This window comes from Borostomias antarcticus, assembly GCF_949987555.1.
Source record: "Borostomias antarcticus genome assembly, chromosome: 3".
Lineage (NCBI taxonomy): Eukaryota > Metazoa > Chordata > Actinopteri > Stomiiformes > Stomiidae > Borostomias > Borostomias antarcticus.
In genome coordinates this window covers 28,860,298-28,878,976 of record NC_140236.1, presented here as the reverse complement: position 1 = coordinate 28,878,976, position 18,679 = coordinate 28,860,298, and the positions used below count along the sequence as shown (strand labels likewise).

General features: G+C 41.8%; 1 protein-coding gene across 1 annotated transcript in view; it reads right to left on the bottom strand.

The window, feature by feature from the left end:
* LOC311307326 (organic cation/carnitine transporter 2-like) overlaps positions 1 to 16,481 on the bottom strand; it is a gene marked incomplete at both ends in the record, with an annotated part of 61,221 nt that extends 44,740 nt beyond the window's left edge. Inside the window, 4 exons of the mRNA XM_084436121.1 lie at positions 14,837 to 14,957; positions 15,078 to 15,170; positions 15,826 to 15,919; positions 16,060 to 16,481. Coding sequence (XP_084292247.1) covers positions 14,837 to 14,957; positions 15,078 to 15,170; positions 15,826 to 15,919; positions 16,060 to 16,481 — 730 coding nt within the window. The remainder of the gene's footprint in view (positions 1 to 14,836; positions 14,958 to 15,077; positions 15,171 to 15,825; positions 15,920 to 16,059) is intronic.
* Positions 16,482 to 18,679: the final 2,198 nt, after the last annotated feature.

Sequence of the window (18,679 nt, the reverse complement as noted above, 5' to 3'; positions counted from 1 at the left end):
CTTTATGTTTTCGTATTTTCCGCCCATACATCCATGGCCGTGTCCGAAATACATACTACCTGCTATATAGTAGGCGAGATGCAGCATGCTACATCAAAACTGTGCATACTGTATTTCGCCTACTATATAGTAGGTACTATATAGCAGGCGAAATCAGCGAAAAAATGCAAGTGTGTATCTCTGCAGGCCCGGAGACTTCGAGGGGGCGGGTCAACTGTCAATCAATTTCTACTTTGGCCAATCAGAGGCTGACAATCGTCTTGTCAATCAAAAACTAATTTCGTCTGAAACGGTTGTCAATCACTTTAATTTGGCGAATCGCCTTTCTCTTAGTAGAAGGGGCATGGTGGAAATGACGCTAGCTAGTTAGCTAGCTGTCTACATTGACTTCGTTTGCTAGTTAGCTTGCTAGTTACGTAGGCCTAATGCAATTTGTTATGGAGTTAGATAGACTGGATTACATGACTGTGTGTGAGAGGGAGATTATATTTTTAATGCAAATCATGTAGCTTGAAGGACATAATCCATCAACCTCCCTGATAAATGCCTTACCAAGACTCCCCTAGGCCTATGATCAATGTAATGGCTTGTGGGTAGAGGCTAGCAATGGTCTACACTAGCCCAGGGACAGGGGAGCATCACTAGCCTACTGATCCATAGCAAGGACTGGGATGCCCTCAGTGGAGGTCCCAAGTCAGTCTTCCAGTCATTCAGCTAGCCTGTCAGTAGATGTGCTCTACTTGTATTGATTTGTTCATACAATAGTATTCCAGCACGGGTTATGTTCTTGAATGCTTCTGGTGACTAGCAGTTCTCTTAGCAACCTAATTTAATCCCTATCACTGTTTTCAGATCCACATAGTGGAAACGTATGGCTGAGAGAGGAGTGTGGAGGAAAATCAACAGTACCACACTCACACACACTTGCATAACCAACCAAGCAAGTTCTACCTTTCTATACCACAAATATAAGTTTGAGAACCTAGGATACATACAGCCCGCCTAAGGGGGTTCTAATGTACTGACCTCCCGGCACAGGCCTGACCCTGCTGGCAAGCTGCCTTGGTCCTAGCCAAGGAACAAGCGTTTCAGCTTCCGCTCACCTGTATGCAGCTTATACCATGCTGACTGGCCTGGACTAGTCACCACATCCACAGTCTAGCCAAGTTAGAGATACCCTTGTGCATTTTACAAAACAAGTGTCATACAATTAAGGTCATCATTTGTGCAGCATGTGTGCTGTAAGTGTAAAGACAAGATACAGATCATTTTCTCCAGGTTTTATTGAATAGCTTGTAGACCACACTGAAACACTGGGCTGACAGTTCAGTTGTACAAGGCGGACCTGGGAGACCATTCAGGACACCTTGTTTGGGTCGAGGCTCTGCTTAGTCTGCTGGCCCAGGTGAACTATCAAACTGGATGTACTGACGCTGAGAATGGAGACACACACACATGACACAGCTGGCTGACACTTCATGCACTCTAAGGGGTTAGGGTTAGGGCTAGACTGAATGTAGGTTGGCATAAAATAATACATATTTATTTTTAAATGGATGGAAAGATGCTGCCCATGCCTAGATCTTTGTCTATTCAGCATGTCTGTTCTCACCCACTGAGGTCCCATCACCAAAAGTGAAGCCTCGGATACAATAATAAAACGGGCAGACAATGAAAGATGGAGAGAGACAGACGGACAGACAGATATGTAGACAGATAGGTTAAAAATTAGAACTGTTAGTGTTGTGATCAGACGGTACAACCAAAATGTCACCTCAGTGTAGTGATGCAGACAGAGTTATGAACACCTGCTCCTTGCTTAGAAGGAGGTTATCATCTGCCCTCTGAAACATTCAGGACCAGGGCCGTACACAGGGTTTTTGTAATACCGAGGTCATTTAGTTGTGGTGCTTCAATCTGGTGCACTTTGAGAGCAGAATGAAGAGGCTAGACCTATAAAGAACACACATCATATTGGATTAATATCATCTTTAACTGAGAGCAGTGGAGGTCATCCAGAGAGGACACAACTTAAGTGAATGTTGATGAGAACACACCATCTATTAGAAACATGAGACTAGCTCCTCCTGTCACCTCTCTCCCAGCCTGGCCTCCTCCACTCTGATGTCCATTCTGGTCTCCTTCTGTCACCTCTGCTACTGTCTTTTGTCCATGTTGGCCTCCTCCTGTCACCTCTCCCCCACTCTCTTGTCCATGTTGCTCTCCTCCTGTCACCTCTCTTCCACTGTGGTGTCCATGTTGGTCTCCTCCTGTCACCTCTCTTCCACTCTCTTGTCCATGTTGGTCTCCTCCTGTCACCTCTCCTCCACTGTGGTGTCCATGTTGGTCTCCTCCTGTCACCTCTCTACCCCTCCAACAGGAAATAAGGATGCCTGTAGAATTTCAGGAAGTAGTGGAGCTTGTGCAAAGCAACGAGCCTATTGCTTGGCAACACCAAACGCCCAGTGTATGAGAAAATAAATATGATAGATTTCTTTGTAGCACTGCTCTGTTTGTGCATGTGCGCAGGTACCCCGCTTTGCTAATGTTAACGTGGGTCAAGAATAGCCTACAATTAGCTAGCCACGTGTGACGGCTAGGATAATGGGTGTATACACTAACTTAGCTATTTAGCTAACGTTAGGCATCTCAGCATCTTCGTCTACGTTCTTAAATGTGAGCATTTAGACGCTGTCAATGTTAAGACTAATTGTAAATAGTTTAAAATAACTGCGTATTGTTATGCACTCATTCCGAAAGATGTCAACTTGTTCGCTTGATCGTTCTCCTCTGCAGCTGACACAAATTAGCTTTGCGTCTCACCCCTTCTCCTAAGAGAAAGGCGATTCGCCAAATAAAAAGTGATTGACAACCGTTTCAGGCGAAATTAGTTTTGGATTGACAAGACGATTGTCAGCCTCTGATTGGCCAAAGTAAAAATTGATTGCCAGTTGACCCGCCCACTCGTAGTCTCCGGGCCTGCAGAGATCTTCAAGGTTCTCTGTGTGCGTTATCCAGGCTGCCTCCGTCTTCCCCTGCAGCCCAGCTTCTAAGATGTAGGTCCTACATAAATCAATATCCAAAGTAAACAGACCGCCGGATTGCTTCTGAACAACAATGCATACGTTAGTTAACTTACTCCAAGCCTTTCAGCGTGGTGTTTCTCTTCCCCGTAAACAGGGAAGAGTTGGCTGGCTGATGTTGAATGGGGGAGAGAGAAGGCAGAGATGAAGGCTGAGTGGAGGGAGGAAAGGGGGTTGTTTAAGGAGAGGGAGGACAGGCTGATGTTGCTTCTAGAAGCCTCAGTCAAAAAAAACTTATTTTTTTCCATTATTAGGGGCCAAGCCCCTATTGTAATTGGTAGTATTATTATTATTCCGCCATGGGAGTCTATGGAAGGCCCTATAGCCGATTGGTCGCTTTTTACGAAAATCGGCAGTCGTAGAGGCTTAGGTCCCGCAGCCATGGAGCAAGTCTCACATCGATTGGCCAAAAGGTGGCGCTATAGCAGGGCAATTCCAGCGTTATGGATGTGACATCCTCACTCAAAATGACAACCAAAATGTCTCAGTAAAACTAAAGTTTTTAGAACATTTACATTTGTAATGCATATTCTCAGACCGCACAATGGGGAGAACAGATGGTAAAAAAAAATATATATTTTTAAGTCTAAAAAAAATGACAAAAAGGCATGCGTTATGGATGTGACAAAAAAAAGACGGTCGTTTTCTGGACACTATACTTTTTTTTTTTTAAACTGAACTTTTAAGTCTAATGCAGAAATGTTGATATCCACATGATGGAGTCTTGGCTGAACATGAAAATAGCAGGATTTAAAATATTTAATAATTTATTTAGAATTGAATGAGGAATAAACAGTGTTATGGATGTGCCGTTATGCCGTTATGGATGTGACGCATCTGAAATGCACATAGAAACACTTTGGGAAATCAACAATCAAACTATCACAGCACTTTTATTGACACCTAAAGTGACTCTAAATGTCAGTTTTGACATGATGAAAAGCATTTTAAATGGCTCTGAAGATGAAAAAGATGGCCGCCAAAATAGTAGGCTATTGAGGGGATTGTGTCTAAATGCATTGTTGTGCGTGGCGACGCACCAAAGATGGCAAATGTCCGGTTGTCACTCCCTCCATCGGGTTGTTGACCTGCAGTTCTGTGTTGCTACCACAAGAGGCAGTGTGTTTTTGTGCATGGCTGTAAGCCAGCACACCTAGAATAGCGTTTGTCTGGTTATCCCTCCCTCCCTCCGGTCAATGTTGACCTGCATTTCTCTGTTTGGCAGAGGCAGTAGTCCCAGCACACCAAAATAAAGAAGGACACCAAAATCAACCTGCCGATCTCCACTGCACAAGTAGAGTAGCGGTGAAAGCATAGGACTCCCACCCGGGAGACGGGGGTTCAAGGCCCTGGTGGGGATGACTTTATGGGACTATACCCCAAACCTCCACACGTTCATCTTTTCACTCCAAACTTTTTATCTCTTACCTTTGTCTAGAAACATAAGTTCAACCAATTGCAGCAAAATAGCTAACGTTACAGGAATCATCAGTGTAACTGCTTTAGCCACTGGCCGCTAGGGCTGTCGCGGTTACCACAATATTGCACGACCACGGTACTGTGAAAAAAAACGTGCTACTCCTCAGACAACCGCCTCAACCGGGGTAACTAACGTTTTTTCATTTTGTTCTTATGTTTCATGAGGCTTTTCCCAGTAGAGCTGTCAAATAAATACCAGGTATGGACTTACTTTTTTCTCACTTAGCCTACCCTAAACAAACACACCATTCCGACAGGCCGTGTCTTCAGCATTACACGGAGTTCAGACAGATATTCGAAATTTGTTAATCAATTTCCAAAGCATTTATTTCCATTTGTAAATCAATTTCCGAAGCATGTATTTACAATCAGGCCTAACACTTGTTAGTAGGCTGTGTAGATAAGTGACAAAATAAATGGGACACGCATATTGTTTTTTTGCTCAATAGACGCAATTTCGCTTCCAATCCATGTTGAGGTATTTATGATTCCGTGCGTAATAATTCTGAACAGATTTAGGTTCATAACGTCTTTAGGAGGTCTGATTTTTAATTCCTTTTGTCAATTATGATTTTTATCACCAGTGAATCAGAGGTTAGCCTACTATTTGAAATGTAAGGGTTTTCGAATGCGTACTGTAGCCTATGGCACCTGCAGGTAGGCCTACTACACTTTGCGCGTCCATTGCGAGAGGAAGGCTATATGTAAGAAGATCTAGCACGTAGCGTAGTTCTGTCATCCAAACAACTCGGAATGAATGAGTTACTTATAAACAGCCAATTTAGAAAGGAAATGTGGGGTTTTAATTGGGCTCAGGCACATAAATGTAAATAATAGTAATAAAAGCGCTTGGAGAGGAAGAGGCGCAAGAGGAGCCACCTGCAGCAAAGAAGAGGAGGACACTTGGAGACATGCTGAAGTCACGCAAAGAAGAGGAGGACACTTGGAGACATGCTGAAGTCACGCAAAGAAGAGGAGGACACTTGGAGACATGCTGAAGACATGCTGGAGACATGCTGAAGTCACACGCAACAACCCCCGTGCGCATTCCCAAGAGTGCTTGAGCAGACACAGAACTCACACACTACCTGCAGGAGGAGCCCATCAACCCCAACGGAGATCCCCTCGCCTGGTGGCGCGAAAACAAAGCTAGATTTCCCCTGCTCTCTAAAGTCGCATGCAAGTATATGTGCATTTGTGCAACGAGCACACCTTTTTAGTTTTTAGTGCTGCCGGTAACATTGTTACCCCACTCCGATCCTCACTGAAACCACACAAAGTAAACATGTTGGTGTTCCTTCAGTGCAACAAGGACATGAAAACTCCCGTCTAATTCAGTATAGCCAGTGCCTTCTCATGTAGGCCTACACTCTACCATACAAGTAAAGTTGTGCTTTAGAGAAGTCTTTCATTGTATTATTGTTAGGCTATTGTTTAATTATAGGCTAAATGGTTCGGATTTTCCTATTTTTATAGCCAGTGCCTTCTCATGTAGGCCTACACTCTACCATACAAGTAAAGTTGTGCTTTAGAGAAGTCTTTCATTGTATTATTGTTAGGCTATTGTTTAATTATAGGCTAAATGGTTCGGATTTTCCTATTTTTTTAGAACCTACTTTAATTTACAGTTTGTCTTGTCTTTCTTTGGTAACCATTTCATAAAAGGAGCATATTTATTTTATAGCCTATTTATTTTGCTTTATTATTAAATTTGTATTCTGTATATTGCCTGTTTGTGTTATAGGGCACCATTGCATTCCTGTAATAAAATTCAGATTGATTGACTGATATTGCTACAGTATTTATTTAATGTAGCCGATGTTTTTGTTTGATCAAAATGTATTTAAACAAATAAGAGGTAGGCTACAGTACACACACTATAAAAATCTCATTTATAAAGCACAGGGGGGAAGAAAAAAAAATAGCGCAATAATACCGCATACCGCGGTTGAAAGCCACCCTTTTGTACCGCTGGGGAAATGTCTTCACCCCGACAGCCCTACTGACCACTACCATATATGTTCATGTTAATTAACGTACATGTTAATTAACGTACATAGTTGTTGCGATTTCATGAGCTAATTGGCTATCCTGCTCTTATTGTGCTGGATTAGCATTGGAACTGATGTGTCCAGGTGACAAGACCTATCTTAATTTATCAGACATTATTTCATGTCATTTCAATTCACAGCTATTTCAGTGGCGTGATTAGCTTCCGTTCCGTTCGACCAGTCCTGAACAGAAACAAGCCAGCCACGCACATAAGCCAGGTGTCATCTTGACATGGCTCAACCGTTAAAGGGATGAACTCAAATGACCCAATATTATACATATTGCATTACAAGCCCCTTATCTCCACATGAGAGGCTGTGGAACCCGTGTGAGTGGAAAAAATATGCCCTTATGCCCTTTCAACAACTCATACAATTAGGTTAACTGAAAATGTTATTTTTTAATTACTCTGATACCTGTTGTAATGGGTGGAAATATGCAATTTCTTAAATGATCTGATCAGATGAATTCAGTACACCAAAATATAGACCTTGATGATATATTTTAAAGTGATTTTGTTATGTATAGTATAACTTTATTTTTTCATGATGAGGTTGACATTTACATGGAATTGCCCATTTGTATTCTGTGTATCGCCTGTTTGTGTTATAGGGCACCATTGCATTCCTGTAATGAAATTCCGATTGACTGCTACAGTATTTATTTAATGTAGCCGATGTTTTCGTTTGATAAAAATTTATTGAAACAAATAAGAGGTAGGCTACAGTACACACTATAAAAATCTCATTTATAAAGCACAGGGGGGAAGAAAAAAAAATAGTGCAATAATACCGCATAAAAAGCCACACTTTGAAAGCCACCCTTTTGTATCGCTGGGGAAATTTCTTCACCGCGACAGCCCTACTGACCGCTACAATTAATGTTATGGAAGCTGCTGCTAGTTGTTGCGATTTCATGAGCCAATTGGCTATCCTGCTCTTATTGTGCTGGATTAGCATTGGAAGCATGTGAACTGATGTGTCCAGGCGACAAGACCTATCTTAATTTATCAGACATTATTTCATGTCATTTCAATTCACAGCTATTTCAGTGGCATAACTAGCTTCTGTTCCGTTCGACCAGTCCTGAACAGAAACAAGCCAGCCACGCACATAAGCCAGGCTGGACCTGGCCTGGTTTTAACAATGCAATGGACCTTATAATCGTAGCCATTAATCGTAGCCTTCATTTTGGTAACCGCGAGCTTCTCTAAATGCTTCATGGACATCGCGGTGGGAATTCTTAAATGTAACATTTCTTCTAACAAATGCTTCATGATAGACAATGATCTCAAATTTGACATTCACTTGAAATAAATCATAATAATTTACTTAACTGATGTCGAGACTGCATGCCAGCCAGAATGTGTAATAAGCTATAACAGGACTGGCAATTTGGTTATTTGCGATTCTAACGGGAAAGCTGCGCTCAGCAGTGTTGGGGTTTATGTCACGTCCATAACGGTCACATCCGTAACGCGGAAAATACACATTTAGAAAGAGATTAGAACAACTATATGATGCATATATGACTTCAGTGAAAGTTAGCTTTGCACAGAAAGCTTGGGCAATATTGCATGTAAAATGTAATTTTTATAACGACTTTTGCTGAAAAACGTTACGGACGTGACATTGGCTGTCCTGTAAAAGCGCGTCATCTTGACATGGCTCAACCGTTAAAGGGATGAACTCAAATGACCTAATATTATACATATTGCATTACAAGCCCCTTATCTCCACATGAGAGGCTGTGGAACCCGTGTGAGTGGAAAAAATAGGCCCTTATGCCCTTTCAACAACTCATACAATTAGGTTAACTGAAAATGTTATTTTTTAATTACTCTGATACCTGTTGTAATGGGTGGAAATATGCAATTTCTTAAATGATCTGATCAGATGAATTCAGTACACCAAAATATAGACCTTGATGATATATTTTAAAGTGATTTTGTTATGTATAGTATAACTTTATTTTTTCATGATGAGGTTGACATTTACATGGAATTGCCCAGCAACCGTTTGAAATGGCGAACTTTGAACAGGCATATCTCAGGCCCCGTTTGACCTACAGACATGAAACTTTGCACACATGTCACTCCTCATGATGAACAAATTTGCCTCAAGGACCCATAACTTCCGGTTATATAGATTTTCCGCCATTTTGAATTTTTTGAAAAACGCTTAAAATCTATCTCCTCCTAGAGACTTTGACCAATCTGCATGAAACTGGTACACACAATCTAGGGACCGATATCTAAAATTCTATCTCGGCAAAAGTTGAAAGTTAAATATAACAGCAACTATAATGTTCACTGGAGAAAGAAGAGCCTGATTGGCCACAGGGTGGCGCTATAACAAGACAAAATACATAAAAGGGGCTAAAATGCAAACTTTGAACTTATGTCATGCCCCGTTGGAGCTAGAGTCATGAAGCTTTGGAGGCATATATGTCTCATCAGCTTGAACAAATTTGCCTCAAGGAGCCATAACTTCAGATTATGTTAATTTGCAACAATTTTGCATTTTTTGAAAAACACTTCCAATCTATCTCCTCCTAGGAAGTTTTGTCAATCTCCATGAAGCACAGTATATAGAATCTAGCAATGAATATCTAAAGTTCCATCTCGGCATAATTTAGAAAACTGAATACACTTGAATATTGCAGAGGGTATGGCTTTTCACAAAAAAGCATAACTTCTGAAGGAATGCATGGAACACCACAAAACGTTGTGTTCATATCAACAATGACAGCCCGAGGCAAAGCCTCCATTACTGGCCAGAATAAACTGAATGGGGGCGCTAGAGAGCTCATTTCCTGTTCAGGCCTAACCGCTTGGATGGTATTTCCGAAAACAAATATAGTAGTACCAGAGCATATCTTGAGGTAACTGAAGAAATATGAAGCAGTTAGGCCAAAGGGTGGCGCTATAACGAGCCAAAATTCTTAAAAGTGGTTAAAACGCAATGAATCTTGTAGATGCTGTAGGGTAGTTCCATTCTTCCCATTTCATCCCGGGAGAGGGTAGTAACTATTAGCCTAGGGAGAGTGGAGTAGTCTATACCATTCACATTTCATCTAGGGAAAGGGAATGGTCTATAGCATACATGCTTCATCCAGGGACATCGCAGTAGACCTTAGATTACATAGCCTACTTACACCAAATGTAAGGGGGGGAGAGAGGCATTCTTATGAAAACTGTGAGGTTAAGAGAGAAACAAGAATTGTGAGTGTTGTTCACCGATTACTGAATTGTCAAGCTATCCCTGCAGTAATACTTGATTGTTAAGGTTGGTCTCCCAGGCAGATGGAAGGCCGGGAGAATGACCATGTGGGATGTAGACATGCAGAGAAATGGGTCCTAGAAATATGTCCCAAAATAGAAGAAATGTATTAAGGGGAGACACGGTAGGTGAAAACATCGTTTTTCAACGCCCTGGTCAAATTTGAGATTTTGTGCTAGTTTGCTTCCATAACATGTCTTCTTTCATACTAGTGGAAATAAAACATCAAAAATACGCATTTAGATGTTTATTTTACTTCATTTAGTCTGTTTGCGTCTGTAGATTCTTCCTAAAATCACCAAAAGTTAGCATTTTTTCGCAACGAACCAGAGCGCGGCCGTCTTTTGGATCCGCTGATGTGATATATCGATAGATAGATCTCTCTCTCAAGCCTGATGTTATCGCAACCAAACTTGATAGTTTCATTTGTATCAGCAACCAATCGTGGAAATACAAAGGCGGGTTTGATGCTAAACGTGAAATCTCATTGGCTGTTGTTGATTTCTGAGAACGTGATTGGTTCAGCGCGTCATGTGACACGTTTCCATTTCCTGATATCTAATCCAAACAATGCCGTCTGTAAAGCGTTCTAAACGTAATAAGCAACAACGACAACAGTGTTTGCCCGCAAGGTTGAACAGAAAACAAGAGAAACTAAATGGAAACGTTTACATTTATGAGATATAAAGTGCCTATTCGCGCAAGTTGTCATTAGCCGGTGCTAGCATGTCCAGTGAGCAGCAGGGAGATGAGGCTAGCGTTAGCATGTCCAGTGAGCAGCAGAGAGATGCGGCGCGTTTGAATGAGCTGATAACTGGGTTGATTTGTCCTAATTGTGCAGGAACTGGTCTTAAAATTAACATAGATCCTCAGAATAGTGGGTTATGTAGTACCTTGCTCTTAGAGTGCAGTCTTTGTGAGAAATGGCTATCGCAAAAGTGTCAACAACTAGGAATGATGTTGCATTTGATGTCATTGTGAGTATGGTCCTCTTAGCGCACGAGTTAGGGTTGGGGTATGCAGCTCTCCAAAAGATTAGTAAAGTGTTAGGGATCCCAGGGCTTCATCTGAAAACGTATCAGGAACATGACAGAGAGGGTGACAGGTAGGCTATTGAAACGTGTTCCCTCTTTCTCTTTCTCTCTCTCTCTCTCTAGCCAATATCAGAAGCCTATACATATGCACAGTAGTCTCCCTCTCTCTACCTGTGGCATTTCTACATGCATCCATAAACTGACCAAATAAACTGTTTTAATTTCAGTTGCTGAAATAGAGAGAGGTCTGGAGTCCTTGCACAGAAGCAGAGAGCAGATTAGGCAGGCATATACAGATGTGGACCCAGAGGTAGGTAAGCTGACTGCCAATAAATGCAAAATGTTACAAAATTATTACAGTTATTGAGAATTATTACAATAATTCTCAATAACCAGCGTTCAGTGGACAACATGAAGGCGGCAATATGGGGTAGTCCGCTTCACTGATGACAACCCCATGCGCACCAGGAACATATTGTGGTTTTAGGACAGTTTTATGGACTGCAGCTGAGTGGGATCTACAAACCAGCTGCTTAGAATAGTTTTGTAGACTGCAGCTGAGTGGGATCTACAAACCAGCTGCCTAGAACAGTTTTGTAGATAGCTAGTGTGGTGCCATCTGAGGAGTGACTCTGTAGACCTATGACGGCGTAGCCTGATGTGTCCTATGGTGTTGCTTTTGACGATGGTTATATCACTTGTTTGTTTGGCAATCTATATTTAGCTTCTATTGGTGTTTACCCTGCATTGTTTACCACATCTTGTCCTGTGTATTTATGAATCAGCTTACTCTTCATGTTCATTCATTCATTCATGTTTTCTCCATGTAAAACGCTTAAAAAAACACAAAAAGCTAGATAATCTGTTTTCTCATGCATGTCCTCGTCAAATGTGTCTATCTTTGTCCATGATCTGTTTAACAAAATAATACAAGCTTTCTAAAAGGGAATGTTCTCTTCCCTACTAACATTGTCTCGTCTCTAGTCTCGTCTTACTAACATCCCACTCGTGGGCTGTACCTTGACGTGGTGAGTGGGCTTCCAACTAAACAGGTCTTACTTCTCTATACAAAATGTCTACTCCTGGACTATTCTGAATCCACAACATGCTGTGTTATTCAGTTTTCTGTTTCTATGTGTTTTCAGATGTTGTGTAATGTTGTTACTAATGATGTGATTGGATATTGTGTTTGTAAATATTGGTTTACAATGCAAATGTATGGTTTTTTACAATACAAATTTTCAAAGCCCGTTTTCTCAAAATGAGTTATTTCTCATCTTAGGGACATCAAAACCACCACTTGAGTAGCACCTACATACACCTAACTTTCCAGTTTTGTTCCAATCCATATTCTGAGAGTTTGTCCAAGGGGGATTTTTAAAATTTCATTCATAGCCTGATTTATATAACAGTTTATCCCTAAAACATGGCGAAAATTGGTCTTTTAATGACTGTTGACAGTATTTTCCGATTTCTGAAGTGAAGAAAAGAGATATCAAAAATCCCCCTTGGACAAAGTTTGAATAGGGATATGTGAACAAAATGAAACAAGAATTTTGAATCTGGCTTGAACCAGTTAAAAAAAGTGATTTCCTGAAATTATGCAAATTAGTGCATATTTAGCACATATAATGCCTAATTTGCATATTTATCCATAAGATTTCAGAAAAATTGTAATACAAAAAAGATGCTCCTTAATGTACCTAACAAACTTGGGGAGTTTGATGGTGATACCTATTAAGGATTTTTTTTTTCCTATTCACCTGGGGTGTCTCCCCTTAAGATGCTTAAAAGGACCTGACACTCACTTGACATCATCAGATGAATTAAATGTGATTGTGGTTGTATGATGATGATGTTGCATGAATTTAACCTGATGTACCTAGTCAGGCAACACAGACAGTCACATGCATAGCTCAAATGTGGCTATGGCAGATGTTAGCCATGTTTCTGTTACACAAATGCAATCAGCGTTCATAAAGAATTGATGTGTGTGTACATTTTTAAAGTGTGCTTTAAGACTCTGGATATTGTGTAGAGCCATTGTAAATGTACTGACTTTTGTGGGAGTCAGTGTGTGAGAGGCATTTAGTGTCACATGTGACATAGGTAGAGAAGTGATAGTTGGAGAAGTGTGCAAATGAGATTAAACTAGGGAATGTTATGACGGGTATGAAGGTTAGTTGTCCAAAGAGTAACTAGTGCAGTGGTGTGTACTGTATGTGTCATGTGTGACAAACTGGATGGTAGAGTGGTAAAGAGTGTCACGTTTGGAAAGTGTACCTTTTGCAGTATATAGCTTACACACTTCAACCAGGGAGAGGGTTTTAGCCTTTAGTCTAAACACTTCATCCTGGGAGAGCGCAGTAGCCCACAGACTACATAGCCTACTTACACAAAGTGTAGGGGGGGGGCATTCTTCTGAGAACTGTGAGGTTTAGAGAGAAACAAGAGTTGTGAGTGTTGTTCACAGATAGCTGAATTATCAAGCTATCCCCACACTGAGACTTGATGGTAAAGGTGTCTTCCAGGCAGATGGAAGGCCTGGAGAATGACCATGTGGCCTGTAGACATGTAGAGAAATAGGTGCTAAAAGATATGTCCCAAAATAGAATTAATGTAATGAGATGCTTAAAAGGACCTGACACTCGTTTGACGCCTTCAGATGAATTGAATGTGATTGCAGTTGGATGATGATGATGATCATGGTGATGATGATACTGTTGCATGAATTAGATCTGATTCATCTGGTCAGGCGACATAGATGCTCACATGCATAGCTCCAATGTAGCTATGGTGTGTTTGGCTCGTTGGCTTTGATGCGTTCGTTGTGCTTGGCCCCGTTATTGCTGCTTGCAGCTATATTTGTTTTTGTTATTTTTTATTTCTTGAATTAAATTGGTGTTTGTGTGTCATTCCTTGTAATGTATTCCCAGTCAAAGAACAAATGTCACTATACCTAAAACCAGTCATTAGAGTAAAAGAACATTCCTAATGGACATTGTAGTTTGCAATTAGGCATAAAAGACGGAACACACATGTTGGTTCACAATGCTTCATTGGAATTATTCAGACGGTTATGAAAGCATCACTGTTTAATGTGTGGGACTAACGACTACTTGTTAAGGGAGTTACATGTCCAAAGCGCTCTGCGTGTTGTGTTAAGACCTTCCAAGTTACTGTACATGACATGTAGACATATCAAGACAATGTGTCTGATGTGTAGATATTACACTTTGTTGAAATGTTAATACATCAAGAAGTAACCTTTACATGTATAATGGAAGGAACACAACCATAAACATTTCTTGGATATTTTTATTACACAATGGTCTTCAAATATACTTTTGACTTGTTTATATTTGGTCAGATCATTAGCTTCCCTCGCAAAAGGTACTGACAGGAGACGCGACGAGAACGCTGATCTGTTGTCTCCCAAAAAACTTAAAAGAACTGTTTACTATGTACAGTGCAAAATGAAACAGACATTTAAATACAAAAACATTTAAACAAATGTCTCAAGGCAGTCTATAAGGAACTGATTGATGTTTAAAGCCTCAAGGCTGTCTATAAGAAACTGATTGATGTTTAAAGCCTCAAGGCTGTCTATAAGGAACTGATTGTTTAAAGCCTCAAGGCTGTCTATAAGGAACTGATTGTTCAAAGCCTCAAGGCTGTCTATAAGGAACTGATTGATGTTTAAAGCCTCAAGGCTGTCTATAAGGAACTGATTGATGTTTAAAGCCTCAAGGCTGTCTATAAGGAACTGATTGATGTTTAAAGCCTCAAGGCTGTCTATAAGGAACTGATTGATATTTAAAGTTTCAAGGCTGCCTATAAGGAACAAGGCAAAGCAAACTCATGAACTGACTGACTATTTATGGCAGGATGGGGTAGTCGTGCTCACCAAGAGCTGGGACCAAGGCAGCTGGTGCCAATGCTGCCGCTGCCATACGGTCTCTGAGGCCATCACCAGGGTTGGGATGATCTGCAGCAGCAGGACCATGGCCACCGTCAAGGTCATCAACCTTTAAATGGTTAAATGCAATTACTGTAAGTCGCTTAGCAGACACAAAAAGTGTCTGCTAAATAAATGACTAATGTAATGTGTGACAAAAGTGTCTGCTAAATGACTGATGTAATGTCACCTCCTCTGGCTCCATGATGTCTCCGTTCTCCAGGCAGAGGTTGTGCAGGACAGCACACGCAGCAATCACCTCCGCAGCCAAGGGCAACTTCACCTAAAAACACAGTTTTGCACTTTGAGATTTATTTCAAATGTAAAGTGTGTTACAAAGAAAATGTATTATTATAATTTATTTTCTACAACGGAGAGTTGGGATACTTGATTCTGATTGGCTAGCAGCCGTGGTAAAATACTCTGTAACCCACGGCTGCGACCGCATAACAATTAGTATTAATGCGCCGTCAATCTCATTGACGAGGCCATTGATAAAATCAAGCGGTAGGCTATGTTTTGCGTAGCAACCACTCGCAGCAACCTCGCCTTTTTCGTATCCTATTACAATAACGCACTCAGTTCGACTCCAACACTTACACACCCCTAGCAGCAAATACGAGTGCTCTGGGGAACTGTTTTAATAACTGCACCATGGCTGGAAATATTCAAATAAACGTGAACCACCCGAATTATGGCTTATGTGAACAAGGCCAACCCAAATAGGCGAGATAACCTGTTATGTTGCCTGGCAACCATTTAATTCAGAACTATAGCCTATCGTGGGAGATTTTGTAAATACTAGAATGATCAGTAAATAAATGATTGAATGTTACTACTGAGTTTTGTGAATATATATATATATATATCAAGTAACCGTTGTAGAAAAGCAATTGACTTAAATTACCTCCAGAGCCTTCAGAAAGATCCCCCTCCACCTGGTCTTCATCATCCCGAACGCCCTCTCTGATGCACCGGGCTCTGGCATGCAGGGCGTTGAAGCGCAGACGCACCGGTCCCTGCACTGGCTCTCTGATATATAATAACAATATAATAATCATAAATGTAATGCATGCTTTAAAGATAAAATAGTACACATGATTCTAAAAACAAGAACCAGAGTTACTGTAACTAACAAGAAAATAAAGAAGCAAGGCTTCCTGTAAAAATACCTGTATGGCGTGATGAGGGCGACGGGTTCAGCCTGGCAGGGGTAGCCTCCATCCCCGAGGAGACACCAGCAGTCCGGCGGATACTGCCGGTGGACATGCATGTCCGAGTTCTTCAGGACACGCGAGTCGTGGGCTGATCCCGGAAAGCCAACAAGAATGTTGACAAACCGTCCTTTGTGGTCACAGACAGCCTGAATCTGGATGGAGTGGTAGAGCTTTCGTTTGAAGTAGCTCTGCTGCTCTGCCGCTGGGGGGATGAAGCGGACATGCGTGCCGTCGATGGCTCCGGCCACACTCCTGAAGGCTTGAGATCTGGCTAGGCGGGCAAACCCGGCCCCGACCTCCTCCAGCGCTGCCTCCGTGGGGTAGCGTATCACACGGCTTATGATGCGCTGAATACCCGTGCTGACTCTGGACCGCATCACAGACGGTCGACCGGGGCATGTCAAAGGCCTCTGACACAATCCGGTAGGAGATTGCACTGGCCAGCCAGTAGACAAAGACTAGCACCTGTGTGTGAATGATAAGACCATTGTAAAGGGTGAGTACTGAGAAAAGCTCTAAATGCAATGAATTATTATTATTGTTAATGCTATTATTAGCACCTCCATGGTCTTGCCCCATCCTCCCTGACCATCATCAAGGGTATCAATGAGGTTCCTCAGTGTCGGTCTTGACAATCTGAAGTCCCTCCTTGTGTCCGCGCCGTCAAAATAGGTCCTCAACAGGGGGACGTGGAGATTGACTTGGGTGTAAGGACCTCTGTCTTCCATGCGAGCCTACAGGGGAAATATTATTAGGCCAAACTTTAACTCATTTGTGCTTATGGCATATAATTATCTTTACAATATGATAATAGATAGACAGATGTCATTATCTGTAGAGCTAAAAAAAAAAGTAACATTACAAAGCAGGCGTGTAGTGATGAGTAAACCCAGGTAGTTTACCCACCTCTTTAAAATGAGGTGAGTTTTATAGTACATGCGTGGTTACAATCAACTAGAACGTAGCTAGCAAGTTAACGTTCAATATTTACCTCAACTACAATAGCCCCAAGCCAGCTGCTGTCACCAGCACATGCGGGGCTATCAACTAACGTAGCTAGCAAGCTAACGTTCAATATTTACCTCAGCTAGAAGCATGTTGAGAACAAATCTCATGACGGCTCTTCTCCTTGTAGCGCAAACACGTCTTCTCCTGGCAGCAGCAGCAGCCACACATCCCATGTCAGGAAAAGGCAACATTTTTGTGGATAATACACAAAATGATCACAAAAAACACCAGATAATTTTTACCACAGGTTCGCGGTCCGAGTAAACCGTATCGTAACCCGTCGTAGCCCCGTCACTTCCGCTGGATGACTCGAGTAGCATGCTGTATTTTCTCGCATACTACACGCGTTTTGTGGAACTGTAGGTACTATATAGTATGCAGTATGCCTACTATATAGTGCCTACTATATAGCAAGTAGCAGGTAGTATGCATTTCGGACACGGCCATGGAGAGAGATGCACACGCAACCAGAGATGAGCATAATGCTGAACAGCATGTCACTAGAGAGACAGAAACAGCAGGATCCAGACATGATAAGGGACTGTGATAGAACTAATAGAAGGAAGTTCATAGAGAAGCAACTCGCAATGAATCCAGAGGCCTATAAACAATCAGATGCAAATAAAAAGGTTATGTGGAGGCTAAACCTAGTGCTTTAAGCCACTGAGGCGCTGCTGCTCCGGGTTGACCCAATTGACGCACATTTTACGTTACCATGTTTGTTGATGAAGTAGAGTCCGACAAACTGCTGTGCGAACACTTGGTCCATTTTTTGTCCTTCCATATTCAATAATACAATAATCCAGCAAACAACCCGGTATGCATGTTTGTGAGTGTGTGGTCAAAAACTGTTTGACCTCTGTGCAGCAACACCTAGCCAACAACAGGTCAGTTCCTACCTAAATATTATCAGTTCCTATTAACATGGGAGGAGCAACGCATTAACCTGAATTTGGCTCTTACAGGTTATGTTAAAGGAAAGATTTCACGAACAATTAAACAGGACAAATAGGCAGAATGACTTTTTAGAGATCATGTCAGGGATGGACCCATCTTTGCATGTGTAAACTGTAGAATAATTAGGCATTACAATCAGGTGAAGAAATATGAACACATGCTCATTTCTCAGATTTCCAGAATCTATTATGCTGCTCCGACTCAAAATAAACCACCTCTCCAGTCTTGAAAGTTTTCCTCCCTCCCTCCATACAGTCAGACCCTACATCTCACCCACTTTTTCTCCCTCCCTCTCCTCCTTCATCCTTCCTTCCTCCCATCTTTCCCTCCCTCACCAGTTTGTTTTAATGAAAACATCCCCCCTTTCTTGTAGGTATGTGGACTGTAAGGAAGAGCAGAACCTGGTAGCATTTCAGTACCGTGGAGGGATCCTGTTTCGCTGGCTGTCGGCTGCTGGTTGTCGGGGAGGAGCTGCTGGTCTGGTACGGACAGGAGTACAGATACAAGAGCATCTCCTTCGACTAATTCTGGGAGAAAAAGGGCACCGCTAGAGGTAGCTGTCCTCGACTCTCCTTCCCTCTGTCTTCTCCATCTCTCTCTCTCATCTACT